The sequence below is a fragment of the Scleropages formosus genome, chromosome 11, assembly GCF_900964775.1.
Source record: "Scleropages formosus chromosome 11, fSclFor1.1, whole genome shotgun sequence".
Lineage (NCBI taxonomy): Eukaryota > Metazoa > Chordata > Actinopteri > Osteoglossiformes > Osteoglossidae > Scleropages > Scleropages formosus.
In genome coordinates this window covers 233,470-258,338 of record NC_041816.1, presented here as the reverse complement: position 1 = coordinate 258,338, position 24,869 = coordinate 233,470, and the positions used below count along the sequence as shown (strand labels likewise).

At 42.5% G+C, this 24,869-nt stretch overlaps 1 protein-coding gene across 2 annotated transcripts in view; it reads right to left on the bottom strand.

Moving 5' to 3' along the window:
- map2k5 (mitogen-activated protein kinase kinase 5) overlaps positions 1-24,869 on the bottom strand; it is a 66,426-nt gene that overhangs the window by 22,738 nt on the left and 18,819 nt on the right. For both annotated transcript variants that reach the window (XM_018752688.1, XM_018752689.1), the window contains exons 9-17: positions 23,520-23,559; positions 21,127-21,195; positions 20,393-20,474; positions 12,732-12,793; positions 11,089-11,137; positions 10,621-10,694; positions 9,065-9,115; positions 8,327-8,398; positions 3,629-3,658 (exon numbers count right to left, since the gene is read on the bottom strand). In XM_018752688.1, coding sequence (XP_018608204.1) covers positions 3,629-3,658; positions 8,327-8,398; positions 9,065-9,115; positions 10,621-10,694; positions 11,089-11,137; positions 12,732-12,793; positions 20,393-20,474; positions 21,127-21,195; positions 23,520-23,559 — 529 coding nt within the window. The remainder of the gene's footprint in view (positions 1-3,628; positions 3,659-8,326; positions 8,399-9,064; positions 9,116-10,620; positions 10,695-11,088; positions 11,138-12,731; positions 12,794-20,392; positions 20,475-21,126; positions 21,196-23,519; positions 23,560-24,869) is intronic.

The following is a 24,869-nucleotide window of genomic DNA, read 5'->3' as shown; positions in this document are numbered from 1 at the left end:
TTTTAATTTTGTTTTTAATCATGATGAGTCACTGCTAGCAGATAAAATTTTAAGATGGGTTCTAGACGGTGAAAGGGTTAAGAAGGTCTGGGGGCAGATCACTTGCCAAAATTTTACTTTGTTCTTATATGAAAAAGAGGGGGTGCAGTGGCGCAGTGGGTTGGACCACAGTCCTGCTCTCCGGTGGGTCTGGGGTTCGAGTCCCGCTTGGGGTGCCTTGCGATGGACTGGCGTCCTGTCCTGGGTGCGTCCCCTCCCCTTCTGGCCTTACGCCCTGTGTTACCGGGTTGGCTCCGGTTCCCCGCGACCCCGTATGGGACAAGCGGTTCTGAAAATGTGTGTGTGTGTATATGAAAAAGAAATGTTCAGTTTTATGCACAAGCTCAGTAAAAATACGTAGTTGTATTTGTTAAAAACTGCCCTCTTTAAAGCTAGCAGCCTGAACCATCTACTTATTCAGGATTTGTTTTTTTACATACTGTATAACAGAAGGGGTAAAATCTGAGTACAAAATCCTGATTAGCCAAGCACACATATATACATACATACATACATACATACATCACATCACACACAGATATATACAAACATACACAGAGGGGGGGAAAGAAAAAAAAAAACTATGTTCATGTATTTATATTTTTTATGAGTGATTGCAATACTCAAGGCAGAGAATAATCTTTAAAATGTCTTTGAAATGTTGATGGGTAATGATATAACATCATTTTAGTCAAATATATTTGAGAAGCCTCTGGAAATCTTAATGGGAAAAACAGAAAGAAATCTAATCAAGAGAAATAAAAACAGCCAGAGAACACAAAGGCAACATTCAATCAGTAGGCATTGCGCTGGCGGCTGTACACACATCAGATCAAGTCTGGTGTCTTCAAAGATTTTCAGAGCGAACCATAAAAAACTCCATTAACTCCTGACAAAGAATGCAAATTAATCACAACATGGGGTGAAATGGAATTAAAGACCCTTTTCTAATCAATGACAAGGCAGGATGAAAACCCTCTTCCCCCACCCCTCTCGTGATGCCCCCCAAACACCTTCACCACCCAGTTTCTACACTGGCAACACCCAGCTGGACCCCCCAAATGGAAGGGGTGAGTACCACGGTGCTCAGCAGTGACAATGCTCCGTCCTGAAACAACTACACCCCTGCTTTCCTGAGCAATCCTCTCAAACCGATGGGGGGGGGGTTGGGATTGCAGCGCTCATGCAAATCTCAGGTGCATCCAATTTGTTGGAGGCGCTCCATGGCTGGGCGTGCAGCTCTGCGGCTCTGCGCAGACAGATGCACGGGCCTGCATAAATGACAGCTCCGGCCTGAGGACGTGTGCTCGCCGCGGTGCGGCCTGGTACAGCCCGCAGGTGAACTGTCTGCAGCACCATATGGAGCAGGGAAAATTAACAACGAGATGAGAATCGCTGCGACGGCGGGGAGCCTCTCCACTCGCTCCCGCCGCCTGTCTGCTCCAAATGAAATTCAAAAACGTAGAAAAGAGTGAGGAGGGGGGCAGGAAGAAGTAATAAATTAATGGGGTGTGAAAACATTCAACATTTTAACACAACACCGGCGGCACTGTTTGCACAGAAAAAAAAAAGTTTTTCCTTTACACTTCAGGTCATTCTGAGGTAATTTATTAATCATAGCCTGTCTTAAGTACACTAGAAGACAAAGGATTTTCTCCAAGCGTTTTTATAAATATACTTTCATAGAGCAGCCCACATTTTGTCCCCCCACCGTGGAAAAGAGAAGCACCAGAGAAACAGCTGATGTTTCTCAACTGTGGCCTTTGTGAACCTATAGCGCCAAGGAGGAGGAGCCTGCAACGCCACCTTGTCCTGTACACAATATTTAGTAAATAGGGCCCTCCATACCGCACGTACTGGAACAGATAAGGCAGGCTGGACGTTTACCGCCATCGCTAACACCAGTTGAGAATTTGGTGTCAACTTTGTTCTTTGCCGTTGTATTCAAACTATGCCGATGTCCTGATCTCCAGGCACGTAGCTGTACATACACACTGAACTATGCAGATGGAACGATAGTCCGTTTTTGAAATTCACAGGCTCTGCCAACACCAGCAGTGACAGAAACACCCTGAGTCACATAGTCTCATTTCCCTGCAGCCCCAAACACACACACACACTCTTCAGTGCACTGTTTCCCCATCCACTTTTCTGTTGATGCTCTTTGGGGCTACTGACTTAATTCCACCAGTTTCTCCATTTTTATTAATCCAGGGCTTCTGATTTAGAAAGAAAAAAAAAAAAAAAAACCCCAAAAAGGCAAGGACTTTGCTCTCTATGCATGCAATGGAAGAGGACCAAGGTCTTCTGAAATCTGTACACTACCTTTGACTCTGCCAATCTTCTTTTGTCTCCCTCAATGAACATCAGGGCACAAAGGAGAGGGTGTCTACATGAGAGGATGTTCCTTCCACTGGCCTTTTGCCATGAGTGGCCGGCCATCTTCACAATCCAGAAAGGGGCATGCAAAGCCACCAAGACCAGATTTCCCCCCCACTTATTATTCAATAACCATGTTTGTGTCAGCACCGCCACATAATCCAAGTGTGCATACATTAGTTTATGTAATAACACAATGAGGATTAGCATGATAATGGCTAGTGTTAATAGATGCTGCAGGAGCGGAAAGCGACAGCATTTTGAAATGAGAAATGCCCCGGGCTGTCGGCTCGCAGACACACAAAGCGTCAGGAAATATCCACAGAGGCTTGCAGTGCAGCTCTTGCACGTTTAAATAACAGGGGGGAAAAGGGAGCTCTCCCCAGTTGCTTATATACCGAGATGGCATTATACTGTCTAAGGGGCTGCAGGCCTCCAGGACAACATTATTAATTGTGTGCAAATGGCCCACCACCAGGATGCATGCATTTAGTGCCTGGAAGAGATGTCCTTTCAGATACCCGTCCACAAACAAGTATCAAAACAACATCCACTTCACAAGACGCACAGAGAACATTACATCACCGATAACACTGAGCACAGAAAAACGGATTCGCATAGCTTTATTGCAGTCTTACTAGCATGCTTTTCTTTACATAAGGTATCAATGTGCATGTTTTGGCTATATCGAACTTCAACTCAGTGCATACAATTTAATACATTAAAATGAGATAGAGTAGATGTTAAACCCTGTTTAAATACCAGCCGCAGCAAGAAATAAGAAACCCTAATGCATTAGTGAACTGGTTGTTGTGACAGACAACTTGTCAAATAGCCAGGATTATTTTCAGTTTCAATTCAGTAGTTTCCTGGCTGGTACAAAAAAATCCAAATTAACACAGAGTTTATTTAAATTCCTAGAGAGATTCTGAACAAACATTATAAATTTTACAATCCTTTCTAAAAATGCACTGCACAATGGAGTGACAATTTATGACTGATTTAGGCAGAATGTCACAAGTGTTGGGTTGTTAAAGAATGAACAAAGTTAAGAAACCTATAGAATCATAACTCAATACACCAAGATACAGTAGCCAACGGCACCTTTCCATTCTGTATGGCTGCCCACATTCAACATCATCTCACAGTTCTGTCATATACACACACCTCATATTTAAATCCACACTCTGCAAACAAGACAAAACTTTACCTGTGGGTAGGGGAAGGTGCCAAGAGCCAGCTGTGGAGAAAAATAATGATAACAGTTAATAAACACATATATCAGACTACTGCAATTGCTGCAACTACAAAACTGCAATGGAACACCTTAGAGAAATCCCTTCCAAAGGAAATCCCAAGATACTGCTCCTTACCGAAAATGAAAAAAATAACACAACCATCTTGTAATGCAGAATTTTACAGGAATGTTGAATAAGCTAGGTAATGTGTACGCTCATTCCCCTCCATTATAAATAATGCATTGACATCAGAAGAGGTTCGTATCCTAACTGCCGTTCCACACGGCACTTCTGATAACCCTCCATATGGTCACTTCATGCGTTTTCATCTTTAGACACCAATGAAAACTGACGGCCATTGTCAGGCTGTCTACCACAGGTCTGTGTGGCTCTGTGAGAGGTGTGTTGCTGGATCACTGAACAGAGCATTCCTTGTGTCACATCTGCTGAATGTTCAAATACACAACACGCACAGGTTGTCAGAGTCATTTTGGTTTCGACTGTATTATCTTATGGGGAAAACTCCTGAAACTTTGTTCCGGAAGATACATTTACAGTTACATTTATTCATTTAGCAGACGCTTCTGTCCAAAGTGACATACACCTCAGCAAAGTACAATTTATGTATTACATTAGGAGAAAGAGATATAGCTGCAAACATGTGACTCAAGTAAACCTAGTTTGTTACCTACCACTTGCTGCACCAAGGTTCATTGCTCAAGTTGGTACATAAAACACAGGATAGACAAATCCTGATACCCTCCTAGCATATTGTTTTGAAAACAATATTAAGATACACAAGCAAGCAAATATAATGCAGCAGAAGTGGCTGATTAAAGGCTTTATCTGGTGATGCTCATGAAGTTACGGTGCATGAACATTTACACCGTACACAAGCTGGAGAGATGCTGGGCGAAATGGGTCCGGAAAAGGTGAGTTCTCAGACCCTTCTTGAATGTAGGCAGAGTTTCCGCAGTTCTGAGTGAGAGGGGAAGGTCGTTCCACCACAACGGAGCCAGAACCGAGAACCTCCATGCTTTACCTTTCACGCGTGGGACCACCAAGCGAGTAGAAGTAGACGAGCGAAGGGGTCTAGTTGGGGTATAGCGGTTGATCAAGACCTGTAAATAGCTGGGAGCAGTTCTATTGATGCATCTGAAGACAATAACCAGGGTCTTGAATTTGATTTGGGCAGCTATAGGAAGCCAGTGCAGAGAAATGAATAGAGGAGCTACGTGGGAATGCTTTGGTAAATCAAACGCAATTCGTGCAGCAGCATTTTGTAGAAGCTGCAGAAGTTATAAGATAATGATGCACTCAGTCTGTTAAATAAATAAATAAATAAATAACTAACTCATCTTTCAGTATAAAAAAACAGGTAGAGATTCATTATTTTATAACCCTCTGCTTCTGATGTATGGGTTTAAAAATTAAGGGCATCAAACTTCACTTCAGAGTATTTGTCATGAACTCTGTATTCAACAAAACTGTATGCAGTGAAGTCTCCCACTTCAGCAAGCTTCATGACTCAGAGAAAAAAAAAAATTATCACAAGGTTTAGGCAAAAATATGTATGTTGAAATAATATACACATTACTGCCTAGCTAAGAAACTGGAGCACTTTGGCAACTTCCAGAAACAGACAGCAGTGAAAGAGGAAAGCCAGCTCCACCAAAAGAAGCTTAAGGTCTTTTACAGAGTAATCTCCTGAAGGGATGGAAGTGTAGATCAAAACAGGTGGATAGCAACCTTTACCCGCTCTCTTCCTATGGTTTTCCAGCATCCAAAATTACTAAATGTTAGTTATCGCAGGAGAAAGCAGACAACTGAAATGCTGTACTAATTGCACTGGGGGCGAAAATAACATTCAGATGGGACCTGTATTTCCTGCATTCAATTTCATACAGAACGATCACTACACCGCAGCCCCCGGATCCGAGTGCTGTTCATGCATTCATATGTGAATTAAGCTCAACAGCGATTTCCAGGGCTATTCCTCTGAGCTCGTCTACAGAAGGGGCTGAAGGAAAAGACCCACGGGAAAAAGGTTGATGAAGGCTTCAGCAGCCCGCAGATATAACCCTGAGTTAACCACGTCTCCCATTTAATGAAGGTCCTTATGGGCCTTTTAATTTGTGCCATTTCTGAGGACGATCCCCTGGCATGGGGTGGAGGACAGCACTGGGGCTGGAGGAAAACAGACCCGCTGGGGGACAGCTGAGTTCTTTCAGGGGTTAAAGTTGAGGGCTGTGCATTATCAAATGGGGTCAGGGCCTTCCTGTGTGGATAAAATGAGTCAAAATCTCTTTCATATTCGGTCACATTAGATTGCTCTGTGCTCCAGTTTGCCGAACGTGATAATGGTTACAAGAACCTGTTGATATGATGTGTAGAAAAAGAAGAGAAGCACAAACAGAGGTAAAAATTGAATTAGAAAATTTAAAAATGAGAAGAAAAAAAAAAAAAACAACTTCAAAATCTGAGATGTACGTCGCTTTGGAGAAAAGTGTCTGCTAAATGAAAAAATGGAAATGTAAAAATATTCAACTCCAATATTTAACTTGGGAGTTCCAGCCCAGAAGTGACTGGTGCAGGGAAGATATGGTGATGGCAGTGGGACTTAGAAAGTCCATGTTAAAGACAGGGCATGCTGAGTCTGGCAAGGTCACGATCCTGAACCTAATCAACAGGAGCTCAGAGGGGAGGCTGGTGGGGAGCTACGGGAGTCCCTGATCTCCCACTGAGTGCAATCTGCCATGTTGGGCAAGAGGGTATGGTGCTAGCTAGGCAGGTCCGAGAGGAAGAAAGCCAACGTGGCCCAATCTGCAGATGAGAGCATCTGAAGTGTTTTTTGGATTAGGAGCAAGGGCTTTTAATGGGTCTGCATGCCCCCTTTAGACACTGTCGCCCTCAAAGGGTAGCAACCATTAGTTAATCACCTACTTGAGCCCCCTGCAGAGAGCAGGATGGCAGAGGCGGGGATAATGCTGAACCTTCGTGGCCTTGCTGGATATCAGGAATATCAATGCATCTAAACTGTACGTGGAACCTTTAATCTTTGCAAAGTTTCACTTAGCATTAATACCACAGCAAAACCCAACAGACTGGACATGAACAAAATGCAACCTGTCGATTAATCCAAATCATGAGGTGTTAAAGCTAGACCCCATCATATTAACCCCAATGAGACTTATGGTCAGACTTTCAAATCACCCTTATTAAAGTGCTTTGATCCTCAGTTGTGAGAAGTCAATCTTTATTAAGTGAAGATCTGACTGAATAATCGAGCCTGCAAATGTTGAATGGAATTTTTCTTATAGAATGCCATCAATTAGCATTGTAATTGTGATTATATTCATCACTGTCGATAACTCGTAGAGAGCAAGATGTAGAACAATTTGTCACAGCTGTGGAAAATCCTTAACAGTAACAGATTGAAAATCAATAATGTTAATCAGGAGAACAAGCCTGGCATATTGGAACTTGAAATTAAGATTTTACTGTAAAACGCACCCCCCGCCCCCCGTTTTCTGCAGTGGTGATATTGAAGAGTGTGAGAGATTGGTCTACTAATTACTGGAAGTTGTGGTGGCTAGGTGCCAGACAGTTGTGCAGAACTGACCAAATGAAAGAGCTGTTGCTCCGCTCAAATAACACATTGACACACACCACAAACCCACTGAACTGGACCCCTCTTTACATAAATAACAGGGTAAACTGAAGTTTATAACTGTGCTGTGGTTACAAAGATGTTGGGGAGTCAACGTTAAGGCCTTGTGACTATACCTACAGTAGGTCTAGTTTCTCTTTAGGCCTTGAAGGTACTTTGAAAAGGAAGGTCCCCGACTCTAAGGAATCTTCAGAATGACAAGTATCATCTAAAAGCTTTTCAATCAACTTCACAAGATTGCCCCTTGTGTCAACAGTAGGCGATCCACTGGCCAATTGCCACAAGTGTCATTTTGCAAAAATGTGTGGCAACTTGATTTTTGTGAACCAAATTATTGTATTTACAAAAATTTTTCAGTTAATTTATAACGGTGCATTATTGCAAGATTCTTTATTGTACCGCAATAAAAAAAATACTTATTTTCCCCACTGGGGGAAGCCTGTGTTCAATAAAGCTGCAATCTGACAGCTTGACCTTGTCACTGCAGACGCCGGTGCACTCTGGCCACAAGTTTGCCTGTCAGTTATTGCTCGTTTTTTTGTTTTTGCTTTCTATCAGATGTGTCATCTAATGTATGCCTGTAACCCAAAATAAACATAAAATACAACATGAAACAAGCAAATAGTTTTTCATTCGGTGAAATGTATTTAAGTTCAGTATTACTAAAAATGATGGAAAAAGCAGCAGCTAACACAGGCAAAATTGTAATGTATTAAATCAGACATAGATAAATTTCTGACAAAAACCGCTAAACAGCAAAGCAGCAACAGCTGTTTTCTGTCAAGTTTTAGAATAGTGAATATATATCTGATTTTGAATGTCATTAGATTTCTGAAAAAAATTGGTTAACAAAATAATGATAATACTAGTGTGGGCATTTTTATATTGACTGGGCAAGCCTGCTCTACATGAACAGACATTACAAATGTACAGGATTGTCCCCCATATAAACACTCTACAACCACACTGGAGTTACTCCCCTCACATGGTTCAGATTTACCTCCATAAATGAGATGCCTACGCTCCATACATCGGAATGGATTCCATACTGCTCACCCGATATCCGCTCAGGCTGCAGAAAAACACACACACAGAACAGAAACTGCAGTGACACTCATTTCCACCAAACTGTTACAGGCTGCAGGAAAATTTCTGACTGAACAAGTGGCTCAAAGCTGAAATGTTTCTAACACTAATTTATTTACAAGCCAGGCAGGTCAGCCTGAACCTGTAGGTGGAAGGGGTTAGTACACGGCTGGGGGGGGAGCAGGGAAGCATTTTCCCTTCACGGTGCGTCCCACTGATGGACGGCAGCTGAGGGCCATACCAGGAGGGGTGTAGACCCGCTCAGACTCAGTGGACGGTGAAAGTGTATTTATGGGCTGCTCCACCCCTCCACCCATGTGATCTGTATAAAATGCCCCACTCAACAGGCGGAGCACACTCCATTATTTTAACGCTGGGTTTGAACTCCAGGCTAGTGGCAATTGTTTATGGCCAGCTAGCTGGCATCAAGGAGAGGGGTAATCTATCTAATGCACATAGGAGGCAGATGCTGACAGTGGGGAGGCTGCAATCTTGAATGGTGCAGAGGGAATAAACAAAAGCTTAGTTTACACACAAAAGATGCAAGAACTAGGCATGATGTTGAAGTGCCATTGGCATTGACTGGTTTGCACTGTTATACTTTAAGATGAGACAAAATATCTCCCTTTATCAAATCACCAGGCACACTTACCGCCATATATGCATTTGTTCCCACATATGTTTTAGCAATGGAGTTGACCAACTGTAGGAAAAGATGAAAAACATTATCTATTAAAGCACTATCTCCTTGACTAAAGAGTTATCTTAATTAAGACACATGTGACAACTGATTCTGTCTTGTCTAGTTGCCTAAATTAAGACACATTGTAACACTGGTTCTAAACTGATTTAGAACTTTTTCTCTCTACGCACTTCCCTACAGGCAATCTGCAAATTAACATATGCAGGAAAAGTGGATCTAAAACATGGCTTATGTCTGCCTGAGTGATTTGCCACAGGAGAGAAGTTTTTTCAGTAGCAGAAACAACTCAAGCAGAACATCCATTTGGACAGCTTCCATATCTGCAGTCATCTGCTGAGGTAAGTTTTAACACTGCAACAAATGTATAAACATATCTGTCCAAAATCCTACATCAGTACTACAAATTTGATCTGATACGGGTATAATTAACATGTATAAATATATTAATATGCCATACAATTTAAACTCTGGCTAGCGTCATCTGTTAATATGCATATCATTTGATGTAAGTGTGGTCCACACCCACCAGACATCAACTTATTGAGAACTGATAAAGCAGAACTCATCAAGTTGTACAGCGAGACAGGAAGAGGTGACGATGGTTCCCGTGCGATGCTCCCCATTTAGAAGCAGGTATTATTTCCTGTGCTATTAAGAGTATCCGCTCGCGACATGGGGACAATAAAAGGAGAGCACACAAAGACGCGTGCCATCAATGACGGGGGCCGGATAATGAGCGCATTCCCCAGCCGCCCACCGCACTCGGAGGGGAGGTTCCGGCGCGGGCAGCCGGAGACGCTGACCTTCCTAAAGGCAGAGAGGAGAGCTAAACAGCATTCAAATTTGGAGCGGGGGGTCACAGTCGTTTGGGCTCTCTGAGGAAGGAGGGATGAAAATTAATTAAAATTGGTTGGAGTAGTGAAAGGCATAGCTTTTGTTGGCCCCCACCAACCCCCCTGTATGTATTGAGGTGACAGTTTTTTCCCTGGTGTTCCCAACCCCTCCCCACCCCTCAGTGGCCTTGGCTATTGTCTGCCAGCCAAGCGCTCGCCTCGTCATCAGCCACATGTCAATGAAGGAGCCGTCTTGTTTGCGTGAGTAGTAATTACAACACCAGCAATTTCTGTGTGCCTTGAAACAATGTGGTGTGAGATATGGGGCGAGTGAACTCCAAACGGCAGCCCTCTTGGGCTTGTGGTTTGTTTCGGAGCCAGGAGGCCAGAATAGAGACCTGACATCCAACAGGTATAGGCCTCAGATGCCAAATACTGTGACTGCTGCGTGCACTCACAAGAGCGACAGGTGAATTTTTTTTTAAATCTGATTTTTGTGGGGATTTCACAATGATTCTCACTTTAGATAAATTACTCTGAATACAGAAAAAAAAAAAAAAAAAAAACTCAAAAGTTTTGTCTTGCAGAAGATTCTACATATACTTTTCCACATTTACTAACCACAAAGATGGTTACAAAATGAGATATAGACACACACGCATGGAAGAATACCTGAGTGCTGACTCCAAAGTCACAGAGCTTCACCTGCCCTCGTGTGTTCACAAGCATGTTAGAGGGCTTCACATCTGGAGGGGCAGAGAAATAGGAGCCTGAGTGCTTGCAGCACATGACATGTCAAACTGACAGATCCATAATTAATGCAAATAAGAGAGCAGGAAAGATTTGTTTCCTCTCTGTTACACACTGTGCTCTTCACAGTTACACCAAGGAGAGTGTTGCATAATGGCACACCTACACATAAACCTTCATAAACCCTGCTGCTACCATGTAGAAATCTGTTGCACTGTCACTAGACACATGCCTGTGTCTAAACCCCTTACTGAAACAACGGCCAAACATACCAACACATTTGTACACCAAGTACACACTGAAATTATCCACTTCTAACACACTGAGACAGACTAAATAAAGAATAAACATAATGACATAACAAACCACTCACAACTCATCTTCACTCACCTCTGTGTAAAATCTTTAAGCTCCAAAGATAGGTGAGACCTTTTACTACCTGGAAGAAAAAGATGCTTTATCATTAAAAAAAGGATTAAATTAGAGGTTGTCAGTGACATGAGAAGTGTCACCTTAAACAGTGACAGTGTGAGAGACACCTTTTAAATAATAGCAAGACAAACAGTCCAACATTAGCTCTATTAGATATTATCTATCCATCAATAGCCACGGGTCCAATGCAGGATCATGATGATCTGGAAGCACAGTGTGTGAGGTAGGGTACAATCCGGAAGGTACGCCAGTCCATCACAGGGCAATCTCACACACAGACACACGTACTTACATTTACACAGACAATTTAGAGTAATTATTTCCACTGAACCACATGTCTTAGAATGCAGAAATCAGAAAAGGGACACATGAGCATGGAACAGAACATGGAAACTCCACAGAATGAGTGGAATCAGAACTCCCATCCATACTCAAAGCCAAAGAAGTTGTGAGGCACCACCACTACCTGCTGTGCCACTTAGTCACCCTCTTATAAAAGTAATTTAAAAACATTTCAGCACTTCATGGCAATACGTGTCGCTCATGCAGATGAGCTTGATGACTGACTAAGATTAAAACCAACAAGCTGCTTTGAAAAGTTAAGCACTCAAGACGTGGATTGTGATGAGGAGTAACAATGATACAACATCAGCGTGACCCAGGGCCGCTCTCCTCCCCACACAGTTTCAATCAGTCAAGAGCGTTTTACTGCTTCATTTGGAAGCTCCAGCCTGCTGAATAGACAACTCATTTCCTGTTGTGTTTGTTTGCCAGGGCTATTATTGAGAGGCAGAAATGGGGTGAAAGAATTTTAATAAAAATGCTCATTTTTACAGGATTAATTTCTGAGCAATAAACTCGTTCACATTAACGGCAGACCGGATGAGCTGTCAAACCCGCAAGGAATCAAAGTTGCGGCGTCTGATCGTAATTTAATGTTCGGAACAAAAGGGGGCATTGGACACATTTTTAATGATACGTCGCTCCCTCATCTGCTGCCTGCTATCGTTCGCTCAAGCAAAATTGCTACATTCATACAGTAAATGAAACAGAGAAAACAAAAGGGGCACGTCGAGCTAAATCTGGAGACATCGCTGATGTCCAGATCTCACATACATGTGCATGTGTACACAAACCCACAAAAGCACATAAAACCTCCTTTGCAACCTCTCCAAAGTAAAAACTGAAATGGCAAACTTCTTGGGTCATTTTCATGGGGGAAATTGTGAATAAAAATTAATGCTGACAAAATTATCTGTTTTATCATTATTATTATTATTATTATTATTATTATGCAATGGAAGGAATGGTGTAAAAAAAAAAAAATAAGCCTGACAGGTTTAACGTTTACATTTATTTATATTTATTAGCACCATTTGTATCAAGCACCTTAATGTAACATGAGAGCCCCCAGTTTTGGGGGAAAAAAAAAATGACAAGATAGGAGTTGTGCTGACTGATGCAAGTATAGGACTGCCTACTGTGGATTGTCCGTGAGGGATTTGAAACCTGACAGCAGATCAGGCTACTTTTCTAGACTGTTTTAAAAAACCGAACTGTAGACCTAATGACGTATAAGCTATCAGTCAAAAACTACTCACCGCCACAGCAATCCTGCCCAACACGTGCTCAGGAATGCTCCGGTACACATCCAGTGAGCCTCCTGTACACACAAGACATGAGTCATGGAACACAGAACACATGGATGAACTGTTAGAGACACTCAACCAGTTGCTGCTTAATTTGACTCAAGTGTTCAAGATGCTCTTTTATAGTAATGAGAAGCATTATGGATAATCCCAGACACACAGAAAGGAAGAGTAAAGTCTTAAAAAATAAGTTGCAAGGACTTGCTGTTTATCTTGAATATTTTTTTCTGTCTATTATTACAGTTTTGTTCAGTACTATGTGCACAAAAATACAGCAAAATTCAATTTTTTTTCATTCAGCCACATGATAGCATCATGAAATCAAGAGCAAACTCTTAGGTAGCAGGAAGCACAGTGGTTAGAGATGCTGCTTTGCACTCAACTGACCCAGGTTCAAATCCAGCCTCCTACTGTAGTACTCTTGAGCAAGGTACTTACCCTGAAATGCTCGAGTAGAAATCACCCAGCTATATAAATGGGTAAGTCATTGTAAGTAGCTTAACACCTTTGGAGAGCATCAGCTAAATAAATGAAAGATTCTTACATCAACTTCAGTTGACAAAAAGGCGTAAATCCACCCGAAAACACTCAAGTTAATGAATCAGGTCTGACACTAACAGAGCACAGCGCACTGCCAATAGGAGCAAGCGCAACCAAACACTCTTTCCTAGAGCAAAATAAATGTGCAGCCCAATTATAATACCTTTATAATACCTTTATAATCCATGAAATGGCGCCGCGGATGGCCGCCTCGGTGTGGAGCTCCACAGTTGTTTTAATGTTTTTGTTAGTTTGCCCTGTCTTTAGTTATACTCCGACAATCAGTTTTACCAGGGAAGAACTGCTGAACATTCGGCAGTACACACCACCCGACATTTTACCGGTTTTCGACTATTCTGACGTTTTGCTGGACATTGTAGTCGGAGGTGCAGCGGCGCTGCTCAAGCGCTCCAAGCGCTCCAAGACGCGCAAGCGCGGAAAGCGAGCCGGCGCGCTTGTCAAGCTCCGAAAGCGCGGCTTTAGAACAGCGCTGCCTAGTATCCATCTGGCGAACCTCCGCTCCTTACCCAACAAAATGGACGAACTTTTCCTCCTGTCCCAAAGAAACAAGGACTTTTTAAACTCTGCTGCTCTGTGCTTCACGGAAACCTGGCTGAATGAAGCCATCCCGGACAGCGCGCTACATCTGCCGGGCTTCCAGCTGTTCAGAGCGGATCGCGACGCGGAATCAGCGGGGAAATCACGTGGCGGTGGGACATGCTTCTACATCAACGAAAGGTGGTGTACAGATGTGACAGCGTTGAAGAAGATGTGCTGTCCCGACCTAGAAGCGCTCTTCATCAACTGCAAGCCTTTCTACTCGCCGCGGGAGTTTTCCTCCTTCATCCTCGTAAGTGTTTACATTCCACCGCAAGCGTGCGTGAACGCAGCGCTGCAACAGCTGGGCGACCAGATCACTGACACAGAGCAACAACACCCGGACTCTGTTATAATCATTCTCGGGGACTTTAATAAAGCAAATCTCTCCCGTGAACTGCCAAAATACAGACAGCATATTACATGTCCCACCAGAGACAGTAATATTTTGGACCACTGCTACACCACAGTAAAGGATGCATATCACTCTGTTCCACGGGCAGCTTTGGGGCTCTCTGATCACTGCCTGGTTCATCTTATACCGACCTACAGGCAGAAACTGAAATCAGCTAAACCTGTAATAAGGACTGTTAAAAGATGGACTGGGGAAGCAGAGCAGGACTTACAAGCCTGCTTTGAGTGCACTGATTGGAGTGTTTTTGAGGCTGCTGCTAGCGATCTGGATGAGCTCACAGACTCTGTAACATCATACGTCAGTTTCTGTGAGGATATGTGCATCCCTACCAGGACTCGTTTAACATACAACAATGACAAACCGTGGTTCACTGCAAAACTCAGACAGCTTCGTCAGGCCAAAGAAGACGCCTACAAGAACGGGGACAGAGTCTTGTATAAACAGGCCAAAAACACACTGGCAAAAGAGATCAGAGTGGCTAAGAGAAACTACTCTGAAAAGCTGAAGAAACAGTTTTCAGCCAACGATCCTGCATCGGTGTGGAAAGGCCTGAAAGACATCACAAATTACAAGACACCACCCCCCGGCACCGTGTCAACTCAACAACTAGCCGACGATTTGAATGAGTTTTATTGCAGGTTTGATAAACCCTGTCTCACACCCTACACCCATTCAGACCCTCTCTCCACCAATCACTTAACAACTCAAGTAACCCCCACCTCCCCCCCTCCTGTACCTTTGATCTGCGAAGAGGAGGTGCGTCGGGTCTTCATCAAACAGAAGACAAGGAAAGCACCAGGCCCAGACGGTGTCTCACCGGCCTGCCTAAAAACCTGTGCTGACCAGCTGGCCCCTATCTTCACAAAGATCTTCAACAGATCACTGGAGATGTGCGAAGTTCCTTCCTGCTTCAAACGCTCCACCATCATCCCCATCCCAAAGAAACCCAAGATCACAGGACTTAATGACTACAGACCTGTCGCCTTAACATCTGTGGTCATGAAGTCACTTGAAAAACTGGTGTTGGACTACCTGAAAGACATCACTGGACCCTTGCTGGACCCCCTGCAGTTTGCTTACCGAGCAAACAGGTCTGCGGATGATGCAGTCAACATGGGACTGCACTACATTCTACAACATCTGGACAAACCAGGGACTTATGCGAGAATCCTGTTCGTGGACTTCAGCTCAGCCTTCAACACCATCATCCCACACCTCCTCCTGTCCAAATTAAGCCAACTCTCCGTGCCCACCTCCATCTGTCAGTGGATCACCAACTTTCTGACAGACAGGCAGCAGATAGTGAGGCTGGGAAAATTCTCATCCGAAACTCGCACAATCAGTACTGGAGCCCCCCAGGGATGTGTGCTCTCCCCACTGCTCTTCTCCCTATACACCAACGACTGCACCGCGAAAGACCCCTCTGTCAAACTCCTGAAGTTTGCAGACGACACCACACTCATCGGCCTCATCCGGAATGGCGACGAGTCTGCCTATAGACAGGAGGTCCAAGAGCTGGCTGTCTGGTGCAGTCATAACAACCTGGAGCTGAACACGCTCAAAACAGTGGAGATGATCGTAGACTTCAGGAGAAACACCTCAGCATTATCCCCACTCACCATCATGAACAGCACTGTGGCAACAGTGGAGTCATTCAGGTTCCTGGGCACCACCATCTCACAGGACCTGAAGTGGGAGCCCCACATAGACTCCATTGTGAAGAAGGCCCAGCAGAGGTTGTACTTCCTTCGTCAGCTGAGAAAGTTCAACCTGCCACAGGAGCTACTGCTGCAATTCTACTCTGCAGTCATTGAGTCCGTCCTCTGCACCTCTATAACTGTCTGGTTCGGCTCAGCTACGAAGTCAGACATCAGAAGACTGCAGCGGATAGTTCGGACTGCTGGAAGAATCATCGGCACATCCCCTCCAGCTCTCCAAGAACTGCACTCGTCCAGAGTCAGTAAAAGGGCGAGCAAAATCATTCTAGACCCCTCACATCCAGGCCACTTCCTCTTCGAACCCTTGCCATCTGGCCGGCGCTACAGAGCACTGTGCACCAGGACAGCCAGGCACAAGAGAAGTTTCTTTCCTCAGGCCATCTACCTCATGAACACCTAAATCTCTCCCCTAGAGAGTAAACCGTGCAATACATAATGCTATTTATATTTATAACTATTTATCACATTTCTCTTACACTCCCTTGCATTTGTATCTAGCGACTATTTTTGTACTATTTTTGTATATTGGGTACTTTATATTTTTTTAAATATTTTTTATCCCTTGCTCACATACTCTATCTTCTCATCTGTGTCTTGTCACTGTCATTCTGTCTGTGCTGTGGTAGTTCCTGTCACCAAGACAAATTCCTTGTATGTGCGAACATACTTGGCAATAAAGCTCGTTCTGATTCTGATTCTGATTCTGATTCTTTATTTTCTTTAGTTATTTGGCTGATGCTTGACTACAAAGCAACTTACAATATTAGGTTTGCACATTAAGCTACTTCCAATTTTTACCAGTTATGCACCAGTCAAATTTTTACTGTATCAATATAGCGTAAGTACCTAGTTTAAGGATATTACTGTAGAAGCACCTCTACTTAGGGAAATTTGACTTATGTAAATCCGGATTTACATAAAAGATTCCCAGCATACACATTATTTACTGACAGTGCTTACACAAAACATCTGAAATACATTAAGCACAAGTCAGTGTAGTCAAACAAGGCAGGAAGCGGCATCTTCCCAGTTTTCGGGTGTTTCGAGCCATGAACACATCTCTTCTTGTTAGCGTAGTGCTTTTTTCACTTTTTTTTCTTTTTTTTTTAAAAAACCCATTTCATTATTCACAATGCCTGGTGGTAAACGTGTACTTGAAGGATTCAGTTTCTGCTGATTCTCTGTCCACATTTAAAAAGGGTCTTAAAACTCACCTCTTCTGGACTCACTTCGACAATGATCTCCTAAGTTCATGTAATGTGTAAATGTTCATATACAATAACTTTTCTTATCTGATGTATTTGCTTTTCTTGCCTTATGCCTGTGTTAAAGCGTTCTATAAAAATAAACTGAATTGAACTTTAAGACCATGCCTGTTAAACAACGGATAAACCTTCATGCAGCTACTCCTGTAATGTAACGTAAATGTTTATATTACTATATATATATATATATATATATATATATATATATATTAAATACAAGGAAGGAATCGTCAATTTTCAGATAAAGTTCTATAAAGCCACTCGTGTGATGTAGAACGATTCATATGGTGGTAAGAAACAAACAAACTGCTTAATTACGTGTCTGGATCTAAGTCTCCCTTCCTGCTAATGTAATGCACACATTGTATTTTCTATGAGATGTACGTTGTTTTGTAGAAAAGTGTCTGCTAAATGAATATTTGTAAATGTAAGGAAAACGAGAACAGTCTCGCAAGCGTGACGCAATCAATTTGGAGCTGAAATTGAAAATAATAAGGAAGTATGAAGATGGACAAAGATTACCGTCTATAGCACGAGAACCAGGTTTAGTCGTATAGACTGAATATGATAGAGGAGTATGCTGCGCGTATAGAGGAACACGTGAAAGGGACAGCTAGCATGAAAAAACAATAATAAAGAAATGTCAAGATGCAAAAACTGAGATGGAAACATTATTAATGTTACGGTGAATGGTGGGGGAGGAGGAGGAATCTGACATACGTAACTTCTGACTTGCTCAAGGGGACGAAGAACGACCTGTTTGCGCAAGTCGAGGGATGTCTGTATATGTTTTTATCTTATCTGTAGCTTTCGTACTCAGGGTGATATTATGTTAACTACAGTACTGTACTTCATCTTAAACCGTCTTCATGGATTGCTACGAGGAAAGTATTAATTTTTTATGCCAATGTAGATACTATAAATTCCTGGGATCAAAAGGTGCATGCTAAAAATAATGAGGAAGTTTAAAGGATTTCCTTTACAATATATAAGTACAATTTTAGTCTTACACAGCTGTGTATTTTATAGAACAATCAATAAGGCCTTACCTGAGGCCAAGAACCCTGAGGTTACAAAACTAAAGCCCCAATTATTATGCTGCCTTCGACATTTAACGATTTATCATATATAATTTAAAAACCACTACAAAGGTAACGTAAAGGCACTAGGAATGCGGCCTCCATATTCATAAATCTGCTGAAATGCAACACAAATAACTCTGACAAAATCGATAAGGCACCTTGGAACCTCTGGTGAGGCCACCCTAATAAACACCAGGGAGGTGCAATCACCTGGGCAGCCTGAACTGTCCATTGTCCACTGTCCACCCAAACCCTACGCACAGCTATAAACCAACCCTGAGCCTCAGGCACCTGCACTGGACACAAGCTACACTGCGTAAGTGGGGAAAAATAAACCCATAAAAAGGGTTTAGTCAAAGAAAATAAACCAACAATGATCAATTACACAGGGCAATTACAGGAAGAATGCCCTGAAGTTCACAGATTTATTTCTTAATCCTATAGCTATATAAACAAATAAATAACTGAATAGCTCCTATACAGCAGGAGGAAGAAAAAAGGTGCAGAGTTGATGTTTGGGAGGCTTTTAGAATCCTGTGGAGATGCTGCGGTCTAATGGCACAGTGCAGCAGCACAAAGTGGTGACAGGGAGCCTCTGGAGAGCACGGTGGGGATGTGCACCAGGGTCAGCGTGTTCCTCTGTGTTAATGACACGCACTCATTGGGACCATGCTGCCACCACTCATTCAAAGCAGGATGCATCTACCCATTTAGCTTTTCACGCACGCACGCACGCACGCACGCGGCTAACCTACTGAACATCCCCCATGGCCCCTGATGGGTGTGAATGGATGTGTGGAATGGAATCCGATGACCTGTGCTCATAGCCCGACTTCTTGTCTCTGTCTCATCCCACCACAACTTCACGGTTACATGCATCTCTATATTCCCCCTTCATATTTAATAAATGGGAAATGTGAGGTAATTATACATGTCCATACTGACAAAGTGTACCCATCCATTTATTAATTTTTTAAACAACCACTTATCCATTGGAGGAGGTCACAGCGTCCAAAGCCTATCCCAGAAAGCAGAGGGAAAAAGACTGTACACCCTGAACAGGACACCAGTCCACTGCAGGGCACCACAACACACACTCACAAATATTAAGGAGTAAGAGAAATTTGTAGTCACCAATACACCTAAAACTATATTTTTAAATGTTTCAATGCAGTTTGCACCCTGTTTTACTTTTAGTAAGGTGTCTAACAGACAGTGCAACCCACAACAGTACCCTGCCTCACAGATGCCTTGAATGCAAGCTGTGCTTCCAGTCGTCGTTTCCTGAACACACAAAAAGTCACAGTGGCTGAGTAAGGCACTCTTACAAGCACTGGAGCCAACAGGCCTGTAGGAGATGCTAATGTAGCAGACCATATGCTGCAAAACACCACAAAACACTGCCTCATTGGTGTAAGGACAGAACTGCAAGATTCGAGGTGAACCACACATAAAACTACTAAAGTGACATTCTGAATAAGGCAGATATTAAAGTGCATAGTCACATAAAATTATGCATGTGTCAAATATACTTTATATCTAATTATACTCAGTAAGCTTGCAAATGACATGATCCAAAAGGTACAGACAACACTGGAGGAATTTTTGATCAGTGAAAGATATAGGTTTAGTATAACACAGGACTATATAAAACAAGGATGGTAGGTGCTTGAAGTGCTGAATTACAAAACCAATAGACAGAAGGAAGGCAGAGCATCTAACATTTAGTGCTCTACTATTAAGCATAATAGATAACATTTTTCACAGATTCCTACAAATTAATATTACAAACACTACAGTTCTGAACTTTAAAAATATATGCATGGAAAGAGGTTAGTTATTTTATAAAGGTTGAGCTGTGAATTTCCTTCAGGGAAGAAACAAACTACAACCCACTCACATAGTATACACAAAAGTGCAGTGTGGAAGCACATCTGTAAAATTAACCATAATCAATATGGTCTCCATAAAGAGCAATCAATAATACAGCACTCACCATCCATAAATTCTGTACATATTGATATCCGGTTTTCGACAAAGAAAGCGCTGTAAAATGTAATGATATAAGGAGAATCACACTGCAAAAGAAAGCAAGACGACACATGAGCACAATGAAAGGTCAGAAATACTGTTGCGTCACTACGTCCTAAAAAGAAAACATTCACAAAGAGATACTTGATGTCACCTCACATGCAAAGTAACAGTAGCAGCATTATGTAATTTCATACATCCTGGGAGAGGGAGGGCACAAACAGGGCAGATCTTTATCTGGTGGAAACTGTATTTACATGGTATATTCTGAAAGTGATGACAAACACATAAGCTGAATGTCAGAAAGGCAACAGTGTCATTAGAGCTTGCCTTTGTTTTTGTTTTCTTATTTATTGTGTGTGAATGCTTGAACCCTGTCTGCTCACCTGTTGGCTGGGCTCCCAGACAGACGGGTTAAGAAAGGGAGGAGGTCACCATCAATTATTGAACAGGATACTAAAGAGGGTGACCGGGCAGTCACATGTCCCTGCCTTGTATTCCACCAGCACAGGGAGAGAGAGTGCGTGCGTGTTTCTGATCTGCAGCTGGCCTCGGGGGCAGACAGGTGATACACACACCAGATAATGTTGCACCGCTTGCACAACAGAGGCAGCTAAACGGCGCAGATCAGCGGCGAGATACGGTGAGGTGGACAAGGCTGGGTCTGGCGTAGGGGTAGTGTGTGCTTTGGGCACTGACCTTGTAGAGAATCTCCAGCTCTGACATGATCTGCTTCTGCAGCTCCACTGTAATGTCCAGAGGAATGACCTGCAAAGAACGGCAAAGGAGCAGTAGATCACACCACACAGACAACGGAAAAGTACCAGGATATTTAGTTACTGCTAGCAGTGCACATGGTCCACAATACGGAAAGACGAGCAGAGACCTGTGAATGATCACATAAAGAGTCAGCAGAGCTACAGTTCAGAGTTTAAAAATGATACAGAAAAAGCAATTTTGTAACAGTCATTAACAGTATAAATTTTTAACTATCTCACTAGCTCTGCCTACAGTACCATTTCTGCAGTTAAACTGGATCGGTCTCATGCTTTCAGAGGTTTGGACAAATAAAGCTGCTTTCTGAAAACATTTTACTACCTCTTTTTCTGAGAACCCTGCCTCACACCCTATGCTGCTAGGATAGCCTCCTGTCCACCACCACCCTGTATTGGACAAGCGGTTAATGAGAATGAACAAATGAAAAAACCTCACCTTTTTTTTTTTTTTTTTTTAATACAGCATTTAATTTCTCAGCATATCTCTTCTCCATCCATTACTTGCAAGATAAGATTGTATACTCTAGATATGCATGTAATTCAGTACATTAAATTAAGTGGATGCTTTTCCCCAAAGTGACTTACAAAGTTAAGCTACCTACAATTATTTATTTATCCATTTCAACAGCTGGATAATTTTCATGGAGCAACCTAGGTTAAGTACCTTGCTCAAGGGTACTACAGCCGAAGGTGAGAATGGAACTTGCTGCCTTCGGGTCCAAACGCAGGAGCTCTAAGCACTACGCTTTACAAAATATTGCATGGTAGATAACATAGCTGGTGTACAAAAAAGCAAATTTTGAAAAACCTTGCTCATTATACAGTTAAAATCCATCTACAAAGACAGTTTGGTCCAACTGGTCTTCATCTTTTTCAAACCCTTGGAAACAGACTACTTTGAATGACTGTTCCTCCTGATTATCACGTCGATAAAGCTATTTTGGGTTTCAGACTAAACCTACTGTATCACATATTCTGTCCACAAGGATAAGTAACCTTCATATGCCACATATAGCAGAACACAATTTTATGATGCACATGTCAACTATAGTATGAATTATGCAATGAAAATACAATGTAATCGCCACCAAAAACCTTATACAACAAAACCCTGGGCTTTATTTGGTTTGTCAGCAGCACATGGCTTTGTAAATTGTAACGTGCAGTCAAATCCAACCAGACCGATGTCAGAAGTTAAAAACATCTGGGAAACTGAAAAGAATAACAAAAGACAGATACTTTACTTAAAATATGCCATCTAGTAAACCCCCAGGACAAAATACAGTCAGAACCCACAATCAAGTGCCAGAATTATAAATTTGCTCTTTGTGGCCCCAATTAGTACATGGCTACTAAAATCCACCCAACAAATAGAACCATTCATCACTACTTGGCACAGACAGCTCCATCTGTTTACAGGAAACCACAACAGCAGCGGAGAAGTGGAGCACAAACACAGGTTAAATGAGGGCCACACGCCTAAATTTAATTCACCCCTCTGATCTCACAAACTAACCCCGCACCCCTCATACGCAGGGTAACTGTGTCTGAACACAACATTCTCATAATGTGGACCAAACGTCCACAAAGAGCTGGTCCCTGAACTGGGACCATGAAGTGATCTGAGATGTCCGTTCCTCCCGTAACCCAGCTGCATTAATATTGTACACACTTACACTTCAGCCATCCTTTCTACTGCCGCTTTCAAGGAAAATATATGCATTTAATTAAGGCAGCAGTTCAATCGTTGCAAAGGGTCATGTAAAAGAACACCAGTTTCACATCCGCATTTAAATTAAAACAGAGTATCATGCTCTATTTTTGACACCCTGAAGCACGAATCAGGTTGACATTATATTTGGATGTGTTTCATGTGCTGCACATTTGGAAAACAGCAGCCTTTCAAACACACATAATCCTCAGAGATCAGTGTCAATATTAATGCACAGGGTATCACTTTCTATTGAGACTAAACATTTTGGCAAGCTCTCAAAAGGCACACCAACCCATTTCATGCCTCCTCCTGGGCACAATCAAGAAGGGAAGCACAAGGCAAAAATTTGAGGTCTCTGAAATGACTCATTTCATTTTTCCTTTGACCTTGCAACACATTTCAGTATTCAAAAGCTACCAAAATCTGTTTTTATCAGATAAAAGTTATTTACAGTGCTTGAGAAGAAATTATGACACGAAAAAGGAAAAGAAAGTAACTGGGAACAAGCACTGACATGGATTTTTAGATATGTGACAAAGACACATCTTTTGCCTCCGGTTCCAAGTAGGAGTATAACACAACACTGAAAGGCATTATCTTACCTTAACTGCTAACACCCTTTTGCCAAGGAGATGGTATGCTCTGTGTAGGAGAGAAAATACAATAAACCAGGGTAAAGGAAATTATTGTAATTCGCCTAGATTATACAATCAGGTTCAAGATCACAGTAGTGGCATATGAACAAAGAGGCAGTAGGGTTTTAGGGTACTGAGTGATGAAAACTTGGCTTGGACTTTTGAACATTCATTATTCACTCTACTGATGTTGAGTTAAAATATTTAAAAAGTAAGGGTTTATCACAAGAGCAAAATAAGTGGAAACCAATTAACTCAGAAGTTACAAGAATGCAGATCCCAGGCAGGGCATCGGTGAAATGTGTTTACCAGGGAATGAAGTGACCCAACTCAAGATGGGAGATAATGGGGTGTTAGAAGGGCGATCCAGGCTGCGGCGGCTCTCGGCACACCGAGCCATTCAGCGCCTGCGCCTTCTCCAGCTTTCCAGTGTGGTGTTGGATTGCAGTTGGATTAAAAGCGAAGCCACCATGATTAAATTATGATGCTTGATAATTCATACTGGCAGGATTCGGTTTCTGGTAAAGGGCAACGAGACGTGCTTCGGTTCACGGAAACCCCCTGACAATGGCCATCCAGCGTTCATTGCTCACGCGGGACAGATGCAGAGCAGGGACCCTGGGGATGGGCCACTCAGCAGTGCCAAAACCACCCAACAGCGCTGCAGAGGGGCTTGCTTCATTAGTGGACAGTGAGTACGGATCGCTGCGATGTGCTTTGAATAGGAGGTAGAGTTACCTTGCCACGTACGTCTGAACCAACTGGGTACTTTAATTAATGTCTAACACCTTTAAGTGCTTGTTCTTGTAACTGCTCCCGCTTAAGACCAATACAGTCTGTTCCTTGAAAACAACACTATTTATAGATTTTTTAAAACACCATTGCTATGTACACATACACAAAAAAAAATGAATGCAATCATCAACATACATATTTATCCAAAACAGTGACTAACCCTTTTACACAGCTGGAAATTCTACAGGTACAATTCTGGTTGAATATTTTTAGGACCCTTCCTCGTGCTTCCTTAAACAATCTTCAGGTTATAAGTCATTGTCCTTACTGACTACAGCAGCAGCTGGCACCAAAAACGCAATCAGGGGCACAGACAGATAGCTTCACAACATGTTTGTTTTCCTCTCTGTCAGACTTTCCTCTTGCTAGCTGTACTCAGGAGGCCCCTTTCTACTTTTTAGTTTTGATGGCTTACTCTTCCTTTAACCTCAATCAATACCAGTTAAGCAAGACTGGTATCTCTTAATTAAGACAAGAATGAGATGTTAATTGAAAAGGGAGGCCTTACAGTGTCTGACGTTA